Source organism: Notolepis coatsorum (genome assembly GCF_963971535.1).
Source record: "Notolepis coatsorum genome assembly, chromosome: 6".
NCBI lineage: Eukaryota > Metazoa > Chordata > Actinopteri > Aulopiformes > Paralepididae > Notolepis > Notolepis coatsorum.
In genome coordinates, this window is record NC_140170.1 from 150,641,139 (window position 1) to 150,664,339 (window position 23,201).

General features: G+C 41.9%; 1 protein-coding gene across 1 annotated transcript; it reads left to right on the plus strand.

The window, feature by feature from the left end:
* Positions 1 to 238: 238 nt before the first annotated feature.
* On the plus strand, positions 239 to 22,974 carry LOC311230336 (bactericidal permeability-increasing protein-like). Its single transcript, XM_084316585.1, has 16 exons — positions 239 to 298; positions 2,499 to 2,608; positions 2,909 to 3,023; positions 3,195 to 3,326; positions 4,398 to 4,553; positions 4,932 to 4,995; positions 11,378 to 11,438; positions 11,743 to 11,834; positions 17,092 to 17,268; positions 18,821 to 18,880; positions 19,354 to 19,521; positions 20,813 to 20,880; positions 20,980 to 21,022; positions 21,133 to 21,196; positions 22,298 to 22,374; positions 22,587 to 22,974. Exons 2-16 carry the CDS (start codon positions 2,506 to 2,508, stop codon positions 22,626 to 22,628), a joined length of 1,422 nt encoding a protein of 473 aa, XP_084172711.1. The 5' UTR covers positions 239 to 298; positions 2,499 to 2,505; the 3' UTR covers positions 22,629 to 22,974.
* The last annotated feature ends 227 nt before the right edge of the window (positions 22,975 to 23,201 follow it).

The following is a 23,201-nucleotide window of genomic DNA, read 5'->3' on the forward strand; positions in this document are numbered from 1 at the left end:
CATGTGTATCTTGAAAATGTATGAAACAAGGTGGAGGCAGTGAAGGTACACAGTGAACCTTTTTGTTAAATTCTTATCGTATTTACTTTTATTGGCAGGGAAGTGAAACAAGTTTGCAGTGTTTACACATGTATCTGGGATTGTCACAGGCCATTTCTTGCTGAGCCCTCTTCCTGGTTGAGCAAAGTGAATTAGAAACCTTGTGTCTCTCTTCCCCCCTTTCACTTTGCCCTGTTGCCAGCCAGACGGACACAGCAGCAGAGAAGCCCACTGACCCTGCCTTAGTGAAGGTAAACAGGTACGTACTGAGAGAATACTGAACAGGCCTCATTTCAAAACCTTTTCCTAGTTCTCTTACATTCATCTTGTCTTTTGTCTTTTTTTTTATTTATTTTTTTCAAATGTCTTGTGTGTTTATAAAAGCAGAACTATTTCTCTCCTCTAACTCATTATTGTTTGTGTAGCCGTGGATGAAAGAAAGAGTTGAAATGTATGTATGTGAATGGATTCATTATTGTTTATGTATAGCCGTGGATGAAACAAAAAGTTGAAATGTATGTAAATGGCTCATTATTGTTTATGTATAGCCTTGGATGAAACAAAAAGTTGAAATGTATGTAAATGGAGCATTATTGTTTATGTGTAGCCGTGGATGATATAAAGAGTTGAAATGTATGTACAGTAAATGGTCTATTTGTGACAGTAAAACTGCTAAATGTATTGTCAAACGTGTTGGCATGAAGGAGTCAAGCGTGAGGCCTCTGATGGGTTATAATGATGATGGGTTATGCTTCCTTTTTCCTTGATTTTAATGGTTGTTGTGGCAACTTCTGCTTTTGTTCTTTTGTTGAAGATTGAACTTGTGATTCCATCCCTGGAGGTCTTTAGATGCAATAGTTAGTGTAACGCAGACACTGGTATTGGAGAGATGTAGGCCACATTTGCATGAACTATTGCTTGAAGCAATACACATTATGTTTTCATACGCATAGTATGACAAAGACTATTCGCTAGCTTTGTTTTTCCGATAGTGCTCTGTCTGTCTTAAAACCCCAATTTTCATTTGGGAACTTGTCTCTGAGAGGGTGTATTGACCCGCAATCGACTCCCTCAGCAGGCAAACAGCCTTCCATTGAGTTCCAGAACATACTCAAGTCACATGTCTGTGATTTAGCAAGTCAGCTCTGTCTCCTTTCCTTGTGGCTTTTCTAAAGCCTCAGTCTGTAATCCAATCGTGACACGAAGGGGAAAAATCGCAGCGGAGACATGTCTCGAACTAAATCGATAGCGTTCTTGATAAGGGATTTACAATATGTGACTAACTAAACACGAGTGCCTACAATAAAATGTTGTGTAATGTATGTATTTTTTTGTAAACACTTAATGACCCTGCATTTTGGGTTACAAAATAGGTTAGTGGATTACAATAATAATAATTATATCTATAATTACAATTCTTTAAGAAAGTATTGGAAAATACCACTACATTTAAATGGACAAATAAAAACCCGGATTGAGGCTTTAATTTCAGCATAACTTAATTAAAAATACAGCGTGTTTGCTAACTCGCTGCAGGTCATGTGGCTGTGTATCTGCAGACGGTTCTTTCACAGGCAATGAATCAGGCGTCCCTGTAGCCTACTGTACCACTGATTTGCAACCAGGTGTTACAGGGTTCGAGAACGGACCTGCTTCATACAAATCTACTATGTGATATGTACCTCGTTGTTTAATAAGGAAGTCATGAGACAAAAAAAAGGAACTAATTGTTCCTTTCAGAAGGTTCAGTCAGTGGTCACGTGCAGGCATGTGTGCTCACATTAGGGTCCAAAAGAGGAGCCCTCATGCAATAAAGGTAATCAAGGTGATCCTTTAGAATACACCCTGATGGAAAAACTCGTTAGTACATTAGGAAGGCTACCACAGTGACCTTTTTTTTTGGTCTTGAGTCGCTGTCTGTGCATGGTCCTGGTTGTGACAAAGAGCTGTTTAACGGTACTCGTGTAAACACTTGTTAATGAAGTTATGTAACACGTGTTCCCTTTATACAATAGTTTAAATGCAATGCAGGGGATATAAAGCATCGTTCAGAGTAAAGGACCCTAAGAGATCATACTGTACAAAACGTTCTCCAAAACAGGAACTATAGGCGTTACACTTCACCAATGAGAGTCCGCGCTGTCAGGTGAAAAGAGAGCTGCTGGCTGTCTCCGCATGTGTCGGAGGAAGCATGTGGTAGACCTCAGGGCTCCCTTGACCGACCAGTAGGAGGCACATGCGCACAACGACCAGGTAGGGGAGGGGGGGAATTGGCATAATGACTAAATTGGGATGGGATGTTTTTTTTTTTTTAAACAGGAACTATATACATTCATTGTTCTCCAAATAATCTATGCAGGAACCACAATCTTACCTAAGCATGTATTTCCTATGATATCATATGAACATAGCATTGGTTACAGTGTTGATAAATGTTTTTGTCTTGCGTATGTCACAAGATTCAAGATGGTCCCGTGGTGTTGGCTGTCCCTGTTGGCTTTCGTCCCTACGACCTCAAGCACCAACGCCGGGGTCAAGGTGAAACTCACAGAGAAAGGCCTAGAATATGGTACGTCTACTACAGGCAAACTCACCTGACCTTAACCCTTTCACTGCCGCACTACCAAATGGTTTAACCCTTTCACTGCGACAATACGGAAGGTTAACCCTTTCACTGCCACACGACAAAGGGTTAGCCCTTTCACTACCACACTACAGAAGGTTAACCCTTTACTATCACACTACAGGATAGTAAAGGGTTAACCTTCTGTAGTGTGGTAGTAAAAGGGTTAAAAGCTTTTCCCTCTACAGACTCATGAATTATGAATCATTCTCTCATCATTCTCTCTCAACGTTCGCCTGTTGCCAGGCAAACAGATTGGAATGGTGTCTCTCCAGGAGAAACTCAAAACCATCAAGGTCCCGGATATCTCAGGCACAGTAAAAATGTCACCCATCGGCAAGATCCAGTACGGCCTGAACAAGTAAGAGCATATTTTTACTTGGATCTCTTTAAGACCTATCAGGCTATTCTTCCAGAGAGTTAATCATTAATTTTATAACATTTCCACAAAGTCCAAATCTGTACCACCACCAATATACCACCCCTCTTCTAACAAACGTTCCTTGATTCCCCTCACCCTTGTATGTTACAGCATGCAAATAGTGAATCTGGGATTACCTAAATCTGCCCTGGGCCTGATGCCAGACACCGGAGTCAGTCTGTCCATCGCTAACGCCTTCATCAACCTGCATGGAAACTGGAGGGTTCGATACTTCAGGTTCATGTGAGTAACAGAGCACAGGTAGGAGAGGGGGTTCTCCACCTTATATTTTGTACATCTTTTAAATGATTTGACAAAGAGATATTGAGGTAAGATAAGATAAGATATTCCTTTATTGATCCCCTTGGGGAAATTCAGGTATCATAGCAGCATGGGGAGGGGGGAGGGGAGGTACAGGTAGTAGAAGACATACAGGTACAGGTCACAGAATTATACAGTGGAGAAGTAAAAATAAAAATAATAAAAAGGCAGTGTAAACAATATACAAGATAATTAACTCTGGACATGCGCATATGGGCAACAAGGTGCGAGATGAGGGTATGTATGCCCTCTCAGTTATTGTTGCCCTACAATATAGTTAGAATATATAATCTAATAATCTAAATCTAATCCAATATATAATTTAAACAAAATATGCTAAATGCTAAATATATGCTATATATAATCTAATAATCCAATAGTCTAAATCTAATCTAATATATAATCAAAAAATGCTAAATACTAAATGCTAAATGCTAAATTCACACATCCAACAGGCTCAGGAAAAGTAATGTTGTGAAAAAGAAGACCCCACCCATTGCTCTTGATCAGCGCCGAAACGAATGACTGATCTCATGAAGGTTCGGCCCCTCTGAACCTTCTGAGTCAGAGTTCCATGGGCGCTACTGAAGGCGAAGGTCCAGAGGTACTGCAACTGTAGATTGTTGTGGTGCTGAGCACAAATCCCCTGAAGGTACATCATGTCGTTTTGACAGGAAAGAATGACCTTGACAATAATTAGTTATAAATGCTTGAAATTTTTTCATAATCTTGAAACAAATCACAAAAAGTGAAACAACAATGCATGTATAAGATGCCTCTCTATGGTAAAGGTGGTAGGACCATCACAGCCAAAACACATCATTTCTAGATTCAGACAGTTACAGGGATCCAGTTTCTCTTGTGACACTATATATTCAATGAAGATTTAAAGATATGCAATACATTATTGTGACTTTTCAGAAGAATACAAGGAGCAGCTTTAACTAGCGGGATGTCGGCTGTAGTAACATGCATTCATTTATCTCACAACAGTAAAGACAGTGGATCGTTTGACCTGACAATGAACGGGCTCACCATCACCACCAGCATTTCCGTCAAGAGTGACGAGACGGGCCGACCGACAGTCAGTACCTTAGACTGTGTGGCGAATGTAGGCAACGCAACCATCAGATTCCACGGCGGAGCCAGGTAAATCCCCTGTTAAACAGAAATCTTTTGTAATGAGAATTTACAGATTTTCACATCATGTTTGACATACATACGTTTGTATGTTAACAATTTTTGGGGGGCTTTACAATTCACATTCACCCACTCACTCACACACCGACGGTGGTGGTAACCATGCAAGGAGCCAACCTGCTTTCATCGGGAGCAATTAGGGATTAAGTGTCTTGCTCAAGGACGCTTCGACACACTGGCCAGGAGGAGCGGGAATAGAACCAAGAACCTTCCGATTACCAGGCGACTGTTCTACCTCCTGAGCCACTGTCGTCCCTAACGTTACTTGCCTCCAAATTATATATATATATGCGTATTGCTTCTGATCAATGCTTATTGTCTTCTCAGCTGGCTATACAACGTCTTCAGTAACTTCATGGACAAGGTTGTGCGCAGCGCACTGCAGAAACAGGTGAGGAAGAAAGACCCACAAGGATTAAAGGGGACAAGTCTCCTTTGTCTAACAAGCATATCCGGTTAAAATAGGAGTCAATTCAGTTCATCCACAAAAACAAAACCACTGGCATGGCACCAGCGGTATGGCTCTTGAGATACTGGAGGCAGGGGTGGCTAAATGGCGCAGTGGGCAAGACGCTCGCCACTAATTCAGGAGCCATATGGAACCAGCTTCCCCTGGAGATCCGATCTGCCCCCTCGCTGGAGACATTTAAGGCCCGTCTAAAACCCACTTCTATTCCCTGGCCTTCAATAAACCCTGATTCTCCCACACCCTAACTCACACACTCCCATGTAATTTTATCCTGCCCCCTCCCTCTTGTATCTCTTCTTATGCTCCTCTGTCCCCTGTGTGCTACTGTACTTTGTGTTCCCCTATCCGTGTGTTGTCCTACTGTCCTATTCTCTGAATGTACTGTCTTGTCCTGCTGTGCCTTTTTGTATTTTTGTATTTGTGTATTTTATATTAGGACATTGATTTTAAGCTTTGATTGTACAGCACTTTGGTTGGCTCTTGTGCTTTTAAACGTGCTATATAAATAAATTACTTGACTTTACTTGAGGAGATGCTGGGTTCGAGCCCAGCTCTCGGCATTGCTACCAGCTTGGCTGGTCGTTCATACTAACGCAATGGACCTATCTCAAACCCTGCCCTCTTTTCTTGATCCTCCAATCACAACTGACGCTTTGTTTGTCCGAGGTAAGCGACAGTTGTGATTGGAGGATCAAGAAAAGAGGGCAGGGTTTGAGATAGGTCTATTGGCAGTGTTAGGGGTGGGAAGCTGGTGGGTGGGGATCGGACGTTGTGGACAGCGACTCCTACAGGTAGGTTGGTGCGCCTGCGCTGCAGAATCAGGAAGCAACGGGGGCGGTGTGTCCCTCCCACGTCCCACGCAGACCCTCGCCGCTGAGAGATCGCGCTGTGCAGGTGAAAAGATGCGACGGCTGCCTCCTTGTGTACCGGAGGGGACACGTGATGCAAGGCTTCGTCCACATTGCAGCCGGCCTGTGGGAGGCATGGCCTAACAGCGTTCGAGACAGGGGAGGGTAGAATTGGACAATACGAAATTGGGATGGGAGAAAAATTGAAAAATGGGAGAAAAAGTAGATACAAAAAAATAGATACTGGAGGCAGAACATTTTTGCATTTGTTAAAGGAACACGCCAACATTTTGGGAAATTAGCTCGTCTTCTCCAGAGAGAGACAAGAAGATAGATACCAGTTTCCTCTCTGTGCGTTCAGTAGAAAGCTATCTGGCTGCATGTTAGCCTATCTTAGCACAATGAATGGAAGCGGACATGACCGGTTAGCCTTCGGGAGAGGTGTTAGTTGGACAATGCCTAGGATAACCAGTCATGTCCGCTTCCATTCATTGTGCTAAGCTAGGCTAACAAGTAACATGCAGCCAGATAACTTTCTACTGAACGCACAGAGAGGAAACTGGTATCTAAAAAATCTAGAAAACGGTAAACTAATTTCCTAAACTATTGGCATGTTCCTTTAACTCAGATAAAGAGACATGACTCCCGCCCATCTATTCAATCAATCAATAAATCAGTCAATCAAACCTTATTACAGACTCAGGGTCCGATAAAAAAAAAAAGAGCTAAAGACAGAACAACACACAGAATAAATGACAAACAAACACAATAAAATATCAAGGTTTAACAAGGAAGACAATGTCTTACAAAGAGACAACAAGTCTACACAGCTGGGAAGAACTAAACCTCATGTTTATTAAAACCAATTACCTCATTTTCAGAGTCATTAAGGCAAATATTTATTAAAACAGCTTGGAAGGTATTGACTATACTACTTGAAGTTTCTGTAACCTTGCTTTTTTTGTAGTTAGACCACAAGTGTACATTATAGAGTGATATAAAATATACAATGAACAAGGACATCTTCACTCTATCTGTACACAAACTAAACTTTCAGAATGTTGACTTGTGCATACTATAAATATCATCACATCTATAATTTGTTCTGTAATAATATGTCCAACATATTTGAGCTACAAACACCAAGATTATGATCAGACCATTTGAAATCAAGGAATTTTAGACATGTCCTCTTTGGTTCTACAGATCAGGCATCTTACTGGCATTATATTTGATATCATGTTCCACACCAGACACAGAACATTAAGGAGCTGATGTTCCACACCAGACACAGAACATTAAGGAGCTGATGTTCCACACCAAACACAGAACAGTAAGGAGCTGATGTTCCACACCAAACACAGAACATTAAGGAGCTGATGTTCCACACCAGACACAGAACAGTAAGGAGCTGATGTTCCACACCAGACACAGAACAGTAAGGAGCTGATGTTCCACACCAAACACAGAACAGTAAGGAGCTGATGTTCCACACCAAACACAGAACAGTAAGGAGCTGATGCTCCACACCAGACACAGAACAGAGTAAGGAGCTGATGTTCCACACCAAACACAGAACAGTAAGGAGCTGCTGGAGACCAGCGCAACTTGGACTAAAGACCAATAGATCATCTGCATGCATTATGTGGTTCACTAAAGTTCATTCATTCAATCTTTATTTAATATTGAAAAATCATTGAGAGCAAGTTCTCATTCACAATGACGTTGAGAAATACAGCACATAATAAATACAAAAACAATACAGAAACAGAAAGATCAATCAATTAAACTATTTTAAATAATTAAAAACAACTGCAGACTGTGGTGAAATGGTTGACTATTAAAGATTTAGACTGACCAATGGATACTAATTGAATTGAGTTTTAATTAAAGTGCATTGCAAAATGTTCCATGTGTCGGGGGCCCAGAAGCTAAAAGCAGATTTTCCTAATTCAGTGCAAAGTCTGTGTAAGACAATCACCAGAGCAAGTATGATAAGGTCCAGAGCTCCAATCAAGCAATGAAGTGATGTACGGTCGAAGATCACCAATAATGGTTTCATACAGAAACGGATGCCAGTGCAAGTCACGTCTCTCTGCCAGAGAGGACCACCCAACCTTAGCATACAGGATACAATGATGTCAAGTCAAGTCAAGAGTTTTAATTGTCACGGCATACAGGTATACAATGAAATGCGGGTGGTCTTGCCCGCAACGATGTGCAATACAGTGGTACATATAATAGAATCAAAAGAAGAAAACAACATTGTGCAGTAACAGGTAGCAGGTAACATGGAGTGACATCTCGGTATCTGTACATAGTTATTTACAGAGCATGTGTGACATGCTAGTTAGCTTTGGTAGTGCAATACACTGTTCCTGTTATTCTAATTTAAAGTGTCCTTTCCTTTGGCCATAAGTGTGCGTGTGTGCGACATGAGTGTGTGCCCGCTCATGTTAAAGTGTTAAGTGGCTGCTCGTGTGTGAGCGTGCACAGTGTGCGTGTCGTGTGTGTGTTCATGTGTGCTTGTGTGTGGACAGTTCAATGTTCTGAGCACTCAATGTTCATTGTTCATGGCTCTGATGGCCTGGGGGAAGAAGCTGAGCCTAAGCCGCTCTGTCCTAGTAGCTGGGGTTCGCAGGCGTCTGCCTGACCTCAGCAGCTGAAACAGGCTGTTATTGGGGTGGTGAGGGTCTTTCATTATCCTGCAGGCTCTGGATTTGCACCTCTTGTTGTATAGAACCTGCAGGGGGGGTAGTGCAATACCCGTGGTACGCTCGGCTGAGCGCACCACTTTCTGTAGGGCCTTCTTGTCCTGTGCCGTGCTGTTTCCATACCAGGCAGTGATGTTTCCGGTCAGGATGCTCTCTACAGCTCCTGAGTAGAAGGACTGGAGTATCTTCCCCGATACTCTGAACTTCCTTAACTGTCTCAGGTGGTAGAGACGCTGTTTCGCCTTCTTTACTACTGTGTCTATGTGTGTTGACCATGTCAGGTCCTCTGAGATGTGGACCCCCAGGTACTTGAAGCTGCTCACCCTGTCCACGGTAGCCCCGTTTATCATCAGTGGTGTGTGTGTCTCCTGCTGTCCTCTCCTATAATCCACGATCAGTTCCTTGGTTTTGCCAATGTTCAGGAGCAGGCTGTTGTCCTGGCACCAGCGTTCCAGTACCTCAACCTCCTCCCGGTAGGCCTTCTCGTCGTTGTCCGAGATCAGCCCCACCACCACCGTGTCATCTGCGAACTTCACTATGGAGTTGGAGCTGAACTTGGCCACACAGTCGTGTGTGTAGAGTGAGTACAGCAGGGGGCTCAGAACACAGCCCTGGGGGGACCCGATGCTCAGGGTGATGGTGTTGGAGGTCTGACCCCCCACCCTGACCGCCTGGGGTCTTTCGCTCAGAAAGTCCAGTACCCAGGCGCTCAGGGCGGAGCTCAGACCTAGCTCGATCAGCTTGTCCACCAGTCTGGTGGGGACTATGGTGTTGAACGCTGAGCTGTAGTCAATGAACAACAGTCTCACATAGCCCCCCTTCTGACGGTCAAGGTGCGAGAGGGTGCTGTGCAGTACCTGGGAGACCGCGTCGTCGGTGGACCTGTTTGTCCTGTATGCAAATTGCATAGGGTCCATATCACTGGGGAGGGAGGCACAAATGTGGTCCTTGACCAGCCTCTCGAAACATTTCATGACCACAGAGGTGAGTGCCACCGGTCTGTAGTCATTTGGACATGCTGGGGAGGGTTTCTTCGGCACAGGGATGATGGTAGACATCTTGAAGCAGGGATGATGGGAACCATAACTGTCACCGGTGATAAATCCAAGGGCAGAATGGTATTACCAATCATACCAATCATTACCAATCATATTAGAGTATTAGCAATCATGCAGTATTACAGACAATTGCTTGGACAGATCATATAGATTTAAAAGAACTGGGGACAAGATTCCTCCTTGTCTGACACCATTGCTAACCCCAAATGGGGCTGAGACGCTATTGCCCTATTGCACGATGTATTTAGACAACCCTCTTTGACTCAATTTAACTTTCTATGATTAACACGATCAAAGGCTTTGTAAGTATCAATAAAACACATAAGAACTGAGGCTGTCAAAGTTAATGCATTATTAATTAGATAGATTTAGATTAGTAGATTTAGAACAGATAAAAAATTTGCGATTAATTTGCGATTAATCGTGAGTTAACTATGGAAAATCATGCGATTAATCAGATTAAATATTTTAATCGATTGACAGCCTTGACATCTATCTACTGGTTATCTGTGGATTTATTTAACTAATTTAATGTATCCTATCCAGCAGGATTCTTTATAGGACATTTGGCAGTATACGCTGGCTAAAGCTCTGGGTCTGTAGTTATCTAGGCGGCCAACTTCACCAGCTTTGTCCATAATATAACCGGCACTAACGGAACAGACAATATTGAGTCTGGTAACAAGCCATGAATCATAAAGCCAGTAAAACAAACAAATATCCTGGGACTGGCATATTTAGGGTTCAGCAGTAATATCATCTACCATGCACTTGCAGCACCAGACAGCTTCTTTATAGCTCGGTGCACCTCATGTGACATAGCCATCATTGAGTCATTACTCTCAATGTTGTGTGGCTCATACTGTACAAATCACTTTGAACACAGTTGAATAAGGTACTATAATGCTGTCGCCATAACTCAGCAATATTTTCGGATCCAGAGACTCCATCTACAGTGCATGGTAGAGATGTTTTACAGTTGTTAATAATACTCTCACTTCTTTCCAAAAATCAAAAGCATTGTTACTTAGCAGCTTCTTAGCCATAGAATCAGCCCGCATGGCTTATTATTATAATTTTTTTCTTTTTTTTCTTTTGTATTTTTATTGTAATTGAACAGGCAAGCCCAGCGTCTCCGTCATTCGTGGCGAGCGCCTTGCCCACTACGCCACATAGCCGCCCGTAATTGGATTTTTTTTATAACAATTTACAAATGAAGTAAATTACATATACTTATATCTTGCATTAGTGAGCCTCTTGTGATTAAGCACAGGCCCTTGTCTGAGTCTACCTGCCATAGCCCATGATTTAAAGGCTTAAAGCACTGGCTGTATTGACTTCTGCTAGCACTGGTAACAAATGCCAATATTTTCTGCTTCCAGTAACAAACGCTTGGAGTGTCTGGGTTTTTCTGGTACAATTGCCTGGTATCATTGTTGGAAATGATAAAATTGTGGTCCCACTAATAAATAACTGTTCATATCTGAATTAATCTAATTAGATTCCATCCAACACCTCCATCTAATTATACTTTCAGATGGGTTAACGGCAGATTCTCACACTGTGAAAGACATCAACAAACAACATCTTATGGATGGACAGAAGGCAATCATCAATTCAAGATGAATAAATCTGTTGTGTTAATTTCTAAGAAATGGTCCATCTCTGCTCTTTTCTGTTACAGATCTGCCCTCTGGTGGAGGATACCATATCTGATATGAACCCTCGCCTGAAAACACTCAATGGTATAAGGAAGAGAATGCTTGCAGAGAAAACATCTAATATGTTTTGTATTTCCATATATGTTGATTTCTAACCCTGTTGTACAATGTCATTTGTGAGTGAGAATTTGTTTGAGAACTTGAACATCCTAAATGACAATGTAATTTATGCTATGGGACAATTAAATCTATGGAGTTTTAGAATTCAAAGATTGAATTCCAAGAGAACATTCCGAAATATTTATTATACCTGAAAGGGTTAAAGAAATATATAAATACATTTATGTTGAATATCTTTACATCTGAATCCATTTTTGTTTTACTGCAGTTGTAGCCAAAGTGGACAAAGATGCAGAGATTGAATATTCCATGGTTTCATCACCGACCATTTCAAACGCCTCCATAGATCTCAGCTTGAAGGTGAGAGGTCATGCCTTGATTGATTGATTGAACTGTACATTGGATTATCGACGAAACCTTACTTGGTCCCAAGAAGAGGGTCTTGTGTATTATTGGGTTTAATAGGACATTTATTGTACATTGGAGGGGGTTGCGTTAGGACATTTACAGGGGCCAGTTTCGAATTGCAGTCTCCTGTAGGTGCTCTTTGAGAGTGGTTTTGAAAGTGGGTAGTGATTCACATTCCTTTACAGCTGTGGGTAGGGCGTTCCACATTGTTGTGGCATAATTGCGAAACGTGTTTAGTCCCTTGTTTGAGCCGATTAGCATGATGGGTTTAACATGATTTATGGAGCTCCCTCTGGTGTTGTGGTCGTGGTATTCACTGACCTTTTGGAAGTATTTTGACATGTACATGGGTACCTTAGTCGTGTAGTGTATCTTGTAGACCAGGCCCATTGCAAGTTGCTGTACTCTGTCGTCTACTCTAAGCCATCCTAGGTAGTCAAAATGGGCAGGGGTGAGGTGGGTTCTAGGAGTAAGGTCAAGCAGTAGTCTGACCAGTTTGTTTTGTGATATTTGTAATTGCCTTTGAGGTGCTTTGGTACCATGAGGTGCCAGCATAGCCATAGTACCCTTGAATGAGTGCTCCTGCCAGAGTCTTCAGGGTATTCTTGTTTACCAGAGAGGAGATCAGGTACAAGAATCGAGTTCGTTGGTTGACTTTTTTTTATTACATTGGATGCCATTTTGTCACAGGAAAGATTTGCCTCTAGGATGGAACCTAGGTATGTAATTTCATCTTTCCTTGTGACAATATTGTCACCCACTGTAACTGAGAAGCCGTCGGTCTTGCTGAGTTTGTTATTTGAACCGAAGAGAATGGACTCTGTTTTACCCAGGTGTAATGATAGTTTGTTATCAGTGAGCCAGATGCAGATTTTGCCTAGTTCCGAGCTGAGGGTTTTTTCAACCTGTAAGTAACTTGTTCTTGTCAGAGACCAGGGCTGAGTCGTCCGTGAACAGGAACAAGTTGCAGTCACAAGCTGATGACATGTCATTTGCATAAATTAGGAACAGTAGCGGTCCTAGTATGCTTCCTTGTGGAACACCACAGCTCACTGGGAGGGGGGGGGGGATAGGGTACCGTTTACCTCCACCATCTGTTCTCTCCCCTCCAGGTAAGATTGCATCCAGCTCACTGATAGACTATCAAAACCAATTGCTTTTAGCTTGTCAATCAGAATGGAGTGATTGACAGTGTCGAAGGCCTTTTGTAGGTCCAGCATGACCATGCCGCAGTATTTGCCCACGTCCACCTCTTGTTTGATGTGGTCGTTCAAATAGAGAAGGCATGTGTCAGTGGAGTGGGATGTTCTTTTTTTTATCCAATTTTTTCGTATCGTCCAATTCAACCCTCCCCTGTCTTTGAACGCTGTTTCATGCCTCCCACAAGCCGGCTGCAATGTGGACTAAGTCATACATAGCACGAGTCCCCTCCGATACTCGAGGTAACAGCAGTCGCATCTTTCCACCTGCGCGGCTTGATCTTTCAGCGTCAGGGGTCTGGGCTTTGGAGGGGCCCCGCCCCCGTCGCTTCTTGATTCTACTGCGGAGGCGCACCAACCGACCTGTAGGAGTCGCTGTCCACAACGCCCGATCCCCACCCATCAGTTTTCCCTCCCCCTAATACTGCCAATGTGTATTAGTGTGGACGACCAGCTAAACTGAAAGCAATGTGGAGCGCTGGGCTCGAACAGGGAGATGATCTGTTTGAGCCCAGCCTCCAGTATTCATGGTGAGTGCCTTGCCCACTTGTCTGTGATGAGCGTGTTGTCCGTCTTTATGTTTATGTTTGAAAATCATTTTTTTTTCTTCTTTTTTTTAATCTTTTCCCCCCTCCTTTTTCCTCAGTTTTTCTCCCATCCCAATGTTAGTCGTTATGCCAATTCCCAATCCCCTTCCTGGTCGCTGTGCACCTACCCCCTACGGTCGGTCTGGGAGAGTGGAGGCTATCACAATTATCACATGCTTCCTCCAACACATGTGTAGCCAATCAACCGCTTCTTTTCACCTGGCAGCGCGGACTCTCACTGAGAGGGTGTAACGTGTGGAAGGATCACACTACCCCCCTTAGATCCTTTCCTCACTGAGCAGGCGCCCCGACCAAACTGTAGGAGTCACTGTTTACAACAACCAGGACCCACCCACCAGCTCTCCCACCCCTAACACTGCCAATTGTGTTAGTATGAACGACCAGCCAAGCTGGTAGCAATGCCGAGAGCTGGGCTCGAACCTAGCATCTCCTGCACTAGTGGCGAGCGCCTTGCCCACTGCGCCACTTAGCCGCCCCTGAAAATCTGGTTTAAAGTTTTTTGTCGTTGCCTGTCATCTCTGTCATCTCTGTGCACCAACAGACCCTTTTATGGTTTGTAAACCAGGGCGGCATTTGTAGGAAAAACCAAACCGTGCAGTGCGCTCATCTTTTGAGGAGAGACCCCATGGGGACGGCCTGAATGAAACCCATGAAATGTCCAACGACCTGTCCGCGCAAGATGCTTTCATCCACAATGTGTGAGAATGTGTTTAGGCAGAGCCCAATAGCTGAACAGGAGAAGAGAGAATGGAGCGTTCTAATTGTATTTCCCTAAGCAGACAGAGTTACATCAGGAAATGTGCAACAGACAGGTATTGGGAATGTTTCTTGGGGGGTGAGGACAGGTGCACTCCCAGTGCAGCTGTGGGCAGAAGACACAGGTCTGTGTCGTGGAAGAGAGAGCAGGAGACTCCTTGTGCAGCACGAGATGTCCAGGCAGGGGGGTGCACTGGAGCGGAGGTCCTGGGCACACAGAGAAACAAGGTTAGAGCAAGGAATAATAATACAAGCAGGTTAGCAAGGCTTTAGGTTGAGTCGTCGTAGCTAGATTAACACTACGACGAGGTCTGGTCAGGATCTGCAGGTAGATGTACTGTCTTGATGATCAGGGGATGAGGTACAGCCGTGTTGAGTGAAGAGCTTGACAGCGTGTGAATCCGGGGAAGAGGTGCTGCCCATATATGGGTGTGAGGCTTCCGTTGTGAATGTGGGAGAGGATGCGGAGGAGTGAAGAAGGTGTGGGGCTTCCGTGGTGAATGTGGGGGAAGAGGAGGAGGAGGAGTGAAGAAGGCTCTCGCCGTGATTATGACACAATGTCCCCGGTGTCTCTCCCCAGAGGATGTGCCGCACGGTTTGGTTTCAGACGCAGAGTTGATGAAAAAGGGGTCAGATGTGGTCTCAGTAATGTGATCATCTGAATGCAAAGAAACTGTTCAGATGCTATCAGTCTGTCTGAGCAGAGCATGTACAGCAAGTGCAAAATTTATATTATATTTAGATTTCTTAGTCTGAAAAGGTTGCTTGGGGCAGTCTGATGTCTTATTTCCTGGCTGAAGGGGTTCCTCAAAATCCATTTGCAAGTTCAACCAAAAGTCACACCAGAAGAACAGTGGCCAGAATACTTTGTGTTTTATAAAGGTGCATTGGTAACACTTTATAATAACACTCGGTTATAAGACCTTTATAAGATATTTGTAGATAATGAACTAATCATGAACAAATCTATTATTAAATCATTTATAACTATATTTGTATAACATTTACAAATTCGTTCTACATTATTTATACTTCCTCTACATACTCTGTCAATACCTGGCCAGGGACTCCTGGGTCCTACTCCTAGTGCCCCCCCATGTTACACTATATGTTATGCACTTGTATTTTATATGTTAATAAAATTGCATTTATCTATAGTCCTAATTGTGTCACTGTTTGATGTTACAAAGAAGCGTGTATTCGAAAACATTTGTAACAGGTGATGAAAAAGTAAACAAATAATTAACTGTATTAGACATTTGTTAATGATGAATAGGCTTCACTTTATATTAGGGCACACAATAGCATCTGCAAATGATTTATAGATGTTTTATGAATGTCTTAACAAATCATTTGTTAAACATGAAAAGACAAGTCTGGTAATTGCTTCGTGTGTATTCATAAAAGTCCACAAATAAACAAACTATTAGACATTAATGATGAATAGGCTTCACTTCAGATTAGGGCACACAATAGCATCTGCAAATGATTTATAGATGTTTTATGAATGTCTTAACAAATCATTTGTTGAACATGAATGTCTTAACAAATCATTTGTTGAACATGAACAAATAAATGGAGGTACAGTATAGTCGTTTTTTCATATCCATTTTTCAAAGCATCTACAAATGTGTTACTACACATAACAACATTATTTAATGATGAACAAATCAAGTACAAACAATGTTGATAATGAGTTATAAATAAGTTGTAAATGTTATACAAATATAGTTATAAATGATTTAATAATAATTTACGAATGTGTAGTATGGACCTCTTCTATTACCCCCTGTGTAGATAGAAAGATACCGAGATGTCACACCATGTTACCTGTTACCTGTTTATTGCACAGTTGTTTTTTTATTGGATTCTATTATATGTTGTACCACTGTATTGCACATCGTTGCGGGCAAGACCACCCGCATTTCATTGTATACTTGTATGCCGTGACAATTAAAACTCTTGACTTGACTTGACTTGATTTGTAGTATGGACCTCTTCTATTACCCTGTGTAGTATGGACCTCTTCTATTACCCTGTGTAGTATGGACCTATTCTATTAACCCTGTGTAGTATGGACCTATTCTATTAACCCTGTGTAGTATGGACCTCTTCTATTAACCCTGTGTAGTATGGACCTCTTTTATTACCCTGTGTAGTATGGACCTATTCTATTAACCCTGTGTAGTATGGACCTCTTCTATTACCCTGTGTAGTATGGACCTCTTCTATTACCCTGTGTAGTATGGACCTCTTCTATTACCCTGCCCTGTGTAGTATGGACCTCTTCTATTACCCTGCCCTGTGTAGTATGGACCTCTTCTATTACCCTGCCCTGTGTAGTATGGACCTCTTCTATTACCCCTGTGTAGTATGGACCTCTTCTATTAACCCTGTGTAGTATGGACCTCTTCTATTAACCCTGTGTAGTATGGACCTCTTCTATTACCCCTGTGTAGTATGGACCTCTTCTATTACCCTGCCCTGTGTAGTATGGACCTATTCTATTAACCCTGTGTAGTATGGACTTCTTCTATTACCCCTGTGTGGTATGGTCCTCCAAATATTTTTAAGAACGTGCCATTTTAAGCTTTGTGGAAAGGTCTGATCACACCAGTGTATCTGACCATCTCTCTGTCTCTCTAGGGTGAGTTCTACAACGTTGGAAAGCCTCAGGAGCCCCCGTTCGTCCCGACACCCTTCTCTCTTCTCCCTCAAATCAACAACATGATGTACATCGGCATCTCTGCCTTCACCATCAACTCTGCTGGCTTTGTTTACAACAGAGCCGGGGCTCTCAGTGTAAACATCACTGATGATATGGTACTTTCTTCTGCTTTTATACCAATCTACCGTGGTGCTGTCACACGCTGATCCACAGGTTACCCTGATTGGCCCATCACCTGTCAGTCTGTCTGTAGTTGTAAAGGATCTAATCTAGTCCACAAGTAATGAAACTAGCTTGCTACAATTTAGTTAATTTTAGTAGTTCAAAAACATCCACAGAAACTGTGACAATTTATGTATCAGCTACTAGCGCAGGTTAGCCAATGTTAATCTCCTCTATAGCAACTGATCACACGTTTCAAGTTTCTTTATTAGTTGTCATACAAAAATACAGAATACTTTTATATGAAATTCTTTTTTCTGTCTTGCTCCTGAGAGTGTGCTAGATAAAAATAGATAAAGTATAAAATAGAAAGTCAAAAGTACGTAAACAAAGTGTAAACAAGTGTTCATCAATATACATAATATTATACAATATACAATACAGAGTAGAACAAATTTGTAACTGAGTTACAATACAATACAGTACAATGCAGAAATGGGATGAGGTACAACTTAGGGTAAGGTGCAATGAGGTATGGATTGTAGTGCAAATCTCTTTACCAATAAATATAAAGTGTGTTAAAGTGTCTAAAGTGAGTGCTACAGTGAGTTGTTTATTTAAAGTGAGTGTGTACGTGTGGATGTGTGTGCTGTGAGTGTATTTGATGGTTTGTTACATTTGTGTTATTGTCGTTGAGCATCCTGATGGCCTGGGGATAGAAGCTCCTTCTGAATCTCTCTGTACTGGCCATGAGACTCCGGTATCGCTTGCCTGACCGCAGCAGTTCAAAGAGGCAGTTGTTTGGGTGACTAGAGTCTTTGATTATACCCCTGCACTGGGCTCATAAATGTGTTTACATTTGAAAGCTTAATGTATTATGATGATACCTTGACATCTTGCCCCCTCAACACACTGAAAGTTGTTGTGCTCAGAGAGGGTGACCTAAAACACTTAACAAATCAAATGATACATCTGAAGCTGAAAGAATTACACTAAAATCAAATCAAATTTATTTCTAAATCACACGTTAATGTCCCCATGGGCCGGACAAGTCTTCTTTGAACAAGTCAAGAAGAAACATCACAATAAATCAAGAAAAAAAAACATGAAATCCAAAACAACACTCCTAGACATACCCCAGCGAAGGTAAAGAAAAACTCACTAAAAACCTAGCAATAGCAAAAAAGCACCACAGGCAATGTGGAGGAGAGAAACCTTAGAAGTGCCGTTCAAGGGGGATCCCCCTTCTTGGATGTCGGTAATAGTAGTGTTGCTATGGATGATCGATGGGTGGAGAATAAAACAGGCGAAATAGTTGGTATGTATGAACATATATGTGTAATAAAACACAAATATGTACATGTACTGTATGCAATAGCAACTGGGGTACATAAGAACATTTTTGAAAGATTTAAAATAAAGAGAATAGAGCGAAGAACAGCAACAACACTCCTGACATTAACATTCCACAATAAGCAATTTATGACTGAATTAAAACATCATTGTACTGGATCTTCAAGCGTCTTCTTTAATCTGTCACGACAGATTCCGCCGGCTTCTCCCATCCGGCTGAACACCAGAACATTTGGGGCCTTCATTCCACAGGTGAGGCCACACAAGCCCATTATGTAACGATCAGAAGGTGGAGGGAACATGTTACCCTGATCCTGAGTGGACATTGGCTTGTGAGCACAAGGTCGCTAGTTCGACCCCCCAGACCAGCAGGGGGGAAACATCTAAGTGGGGGAAAGTGAATGAATGACTCTCTCCTCATCTTTTGAGCAAGGCACTGAACCTGCTCCAGTAGAGCCACTCGGGGGGCCAGCAGTAGGAAACTGGTTGTACCGAGGAGCTCTCTCAGTTGTAAATGTGTATAATGTATGTTCAACAAATCATCCCTGGATACAAAGAATTATAACAATAATTGAGAACCTCAATTATCACAAATACAAGTGATATGGACTGCCTTTACAACTGCAAATACATGGGTTTCAGAACTGAACTACATGGTTCTTCGTCTGAGGATTATATCTTCTGGCTTGTTCTAAAGAGGCGTGTCCGTCTGTGTGTTCTCTCAGATTGCCAAGCGTTTCCCAGGTCTGACGATGAAGCTGCTGGTGACGACAGTGGAGGAGCCCGCCATAACCCTTGAACCCGATAACGTGACCATTGAGGCGATCGCCACAGTGACGGCCTACGCCATACAGCGAAATGCCACTCTTACCCCTCTCTTTGTTCTCAACATGGTATGTAGATCTTCAACGCACCCTGAAGATCAATACTAGGGTTGGGTACCTTTCACATTTGAACCGATACTGGTACCAGTACCAGTTTCTCGAATTCGGTATTCGGCATCTCAATTTAAACATTGTTATTTTGGTTATTTATTGTTGTAACACACACACCACAAAAAATAAATCACATGATTACGTATAGTGTGTTTTTTTAATGTTTATTAAATATCAACATTATTTGGCCATCCTCAGTAAATATTATCAAACTCCTCTGACCTTGTCTGGTCTTTCCAAAGACCCAAGAGATGGGACAGTAATATATATTTGTGGAAAAGGCTCCCTCTTGTCTAGTATATTAATTACACTCTTATACTAAACAAGTAAAGGTACCCAGATTTGGTACCGATTGATCTAGCTGAGTCGGTAATGGTAGTACCGATCTAATTCGGGCGGTACTATTAAAAGTACAGAGTTTGGTAACCAACCCTAATCATACTTGCATACTCTGCACCTTGCTCCGCTGTGTGAGTGAATGCCTGAATGTGAGGCATAAGTTGTAAAGCACTTTGTAAAAAAGCGCTATATAAATGCAGTCCATCTACCATGATCACAAACCACTGCGTTTCAGTATGTAATTGTTTTAACCGATACATTTATTATTTCTTTATATATATTTTATTTATGTATAATATTTGGCTTTTTTCTACTCATGCTTTGTCCCGCCATTTTAATTATGTCTCGTACCCTCGATAATATCATTGTAAATGAGGGCGACCTCAGCGATCCTTTGTGCTTCAAATAAAAGGTTTTGAATGAATGGATTGAATGGATGTTACTAGGGATGCGCCGACCCAACTTTTTAAGTCCCGATACCGATACCTGGGCTTTGGGTATCTGTCGATACAGAGTACCGATCCGATACCCATTGTTCAATTAATAGACTGTATCCCTCACTGTGTGGAAGAGACTGGGATCATTATTTTGTGCAAGGCAACATCAGACTGTACTTAAAACATTACTTTCCTAACTTAGTGAAACAAAATGTAACAAATTAACACAGATATAAATGTACTGAATTGTTATTTATTATGTGATTCATTATTATATTATATTATTATAAAGAAATGAAATCCGATGTTTTTTTACCGATACCCGATCCAGCTATTTTAGTCATATCAGGGCCGATATCCAATATCAATATCGGAGGATCCCTAGATGTTACAGGTTGAACGTAGCGACCGCGTCACTCGGGGCAACACGCATGTAAATTAAAATGTTCACGCTCCTCTCGTCGTCTCCGTAGGACGGGAGTGTCAGTACTCGAGTGTACGTGTCCGACGTGAAGCTGGTCGGAGCGGTCACCCTGAACCAGTGAGTAGGGAAGGAAAACTAAAGGGATTCAAATTATTCAAAAGGTTGATTATACAGGCTATATTAGAGAGCTAAATCTATCCACGTTTTGTTTTGCAGGATGAAGATGACATTGCGGACTAGCTATGTCGGAGACTTTAAGGTATTAGGACCACATTCTAGAACCAGTCGCACACATTGTCAAATAACAGTCATTATCATATTAAGCCAGTGTCATCGTTATAATCTAAATGAACTGACTGTATCCAATAGGTCAAATCACTGGATAACATCTTCTCAATGGTCCTAAAGGTGGCAATCATACCCAAAGTCAACGGTGAGGACAATTCATACATGTTTTCTTTTTACATTTCAACCAACATTTTTATGTTATTTCCACGGCCTAAGACAGTTCAATCAATGTTTGTGAATGTGAGCTACTCTCTCTCCCAAAGCCATAGACCAGAGAAGTAAGAATCAAACTTGGGAGGGACGTCATCAAGTACTGTGTAAAGTCTGAAACTGCTCCATTCACAATGAAAGGGAGACTGATTTTGTGGACTCACAGAACAGTTTCTTTCCTTCTATTTTTTATATATCCAAATGAGCTTTATTCTATGGCCTTAGCCTGAAAATTGCATACCCAAAGTAATCTGCAATTTATTATACTTTATACATGCATGAGTCTGGTCTCGTTTGAAAGGAAACATTCTGAATTTTCATCCACAACAGGAAGAATCACTCTTGAGTGCTTTTAAAATTTTTAAGTTTTGATTGATTGATTGACAACTTTATTAACAGATTGCAGAATGGGTACAATACAGTACAGCTCAATACACACAATTGTTAAGGGAATGCAGACCAGAGAAAGACTTTTGTCTTGATTACATCAGTTTTTTTTTTACTTCCATTTGAATTATCTTGCAAACAGAGGCCTCTTATAGGTTCCAGCTGATAGGTATGACCGGAAAACAACAATGGGTCCATAGCCTAAAGCCTTATCTAGTACAGGTCCAAAGTTGATAACAATACCACAGAAAATGAGTGTCTTACACAACTTTTTATAATGGTATGTCTATGCGTTTTTCAAAAATGGCCAAGATTAATTTATTGCCACACAACCAGGTTGGTGGTGGTATGTGTGATCGGTACAGTGTATTGAAGCTCAACAGTACATAAAACTGGAACATAGATACATTTACCTCTCGAATGGTGACAATCTTAGCTTTCAAGCAATGTATTGGTTCATTGGCATAAAAGCATTGGATCGCCTTAAAAACGAGGCCAAAGTGCCGCAAGTGCAAAACGGCACCTATAGGTGCCGGTGACAGTTAAGTGGTACCACTGAATGTAACACTGTATGTATGTTGTATGCGTTTGTTTGTTTGTTTGTTTGTTGTGATTAAATATGTGCAAAATTGTGCATTGCCCTTCACAGCTCGTCTGGCAGAAGGATACCCTCTTCCTTCCATCGGAAAGATGGACCTGGTGAACACGGAGCTCCACGTCCTAAAGGTCAGACACTCGGCACTCTCCCCATAGAACGCTCACAATGGCCTGCGTATCATTCTAATTAGTACCTTCATGACCGGGCAGACAGAGTCATACGGGCTGATGGAACATAATGACCTTGGTGGACAATAGATGAAACACCACAGTGATGTATAGAACCTGTAAATGTCATTATGTAATTCACTGATGCACCATCTCCTTCTCTGTGTGTCCAGGACCATATGCTGATCGGCACAGACGTACAGTTCTCAGGATGAATACTCGTCTTAGGAAGGTTCCCCCGGGGGCTGCGTCTCCACATTGGTACAAGTCGCCATGAATGAACAATCGTGGCATGGACTCAACTCCCCCGCGGCCAGCGAAGGAATATCAGAGAGAGCCAGCGCTTATTCCTAAAAGCACAGCAGAACCTGCTCTTCCCACTGCCATGATTGATTGCTCTTTTAAATAGATAGCATTTTAAATAATTTCTACTCTTTTGTTGTTTTTTTTACATCGTTTTCCATTCATGTTTGATCCTGTAAATACTTGTGCAATTCAGTTCTTTTTTTGTTTGTTTAATATAAACTGCCATGTGAGTATTAAACTTCAGCTAGAATTGTGGCAATTTGCAGACTGCATTGTTGCATTATTGTGGGGTTAGGTATGTTATTATCACCATGACAGTATTTTCATTTATTTGTTTTCCTCTAAAAAGCAGGGGATCAGGTTGCTTAACATTGCAAGGAAACTCTCCGATTCTCTCTCTCTCTCATGTCATGCTCAGCTCAGGTTGGGATTCCTTTCCACCCACTACTCAACAACAGCCCAAACTTCAAAATCAACAAATC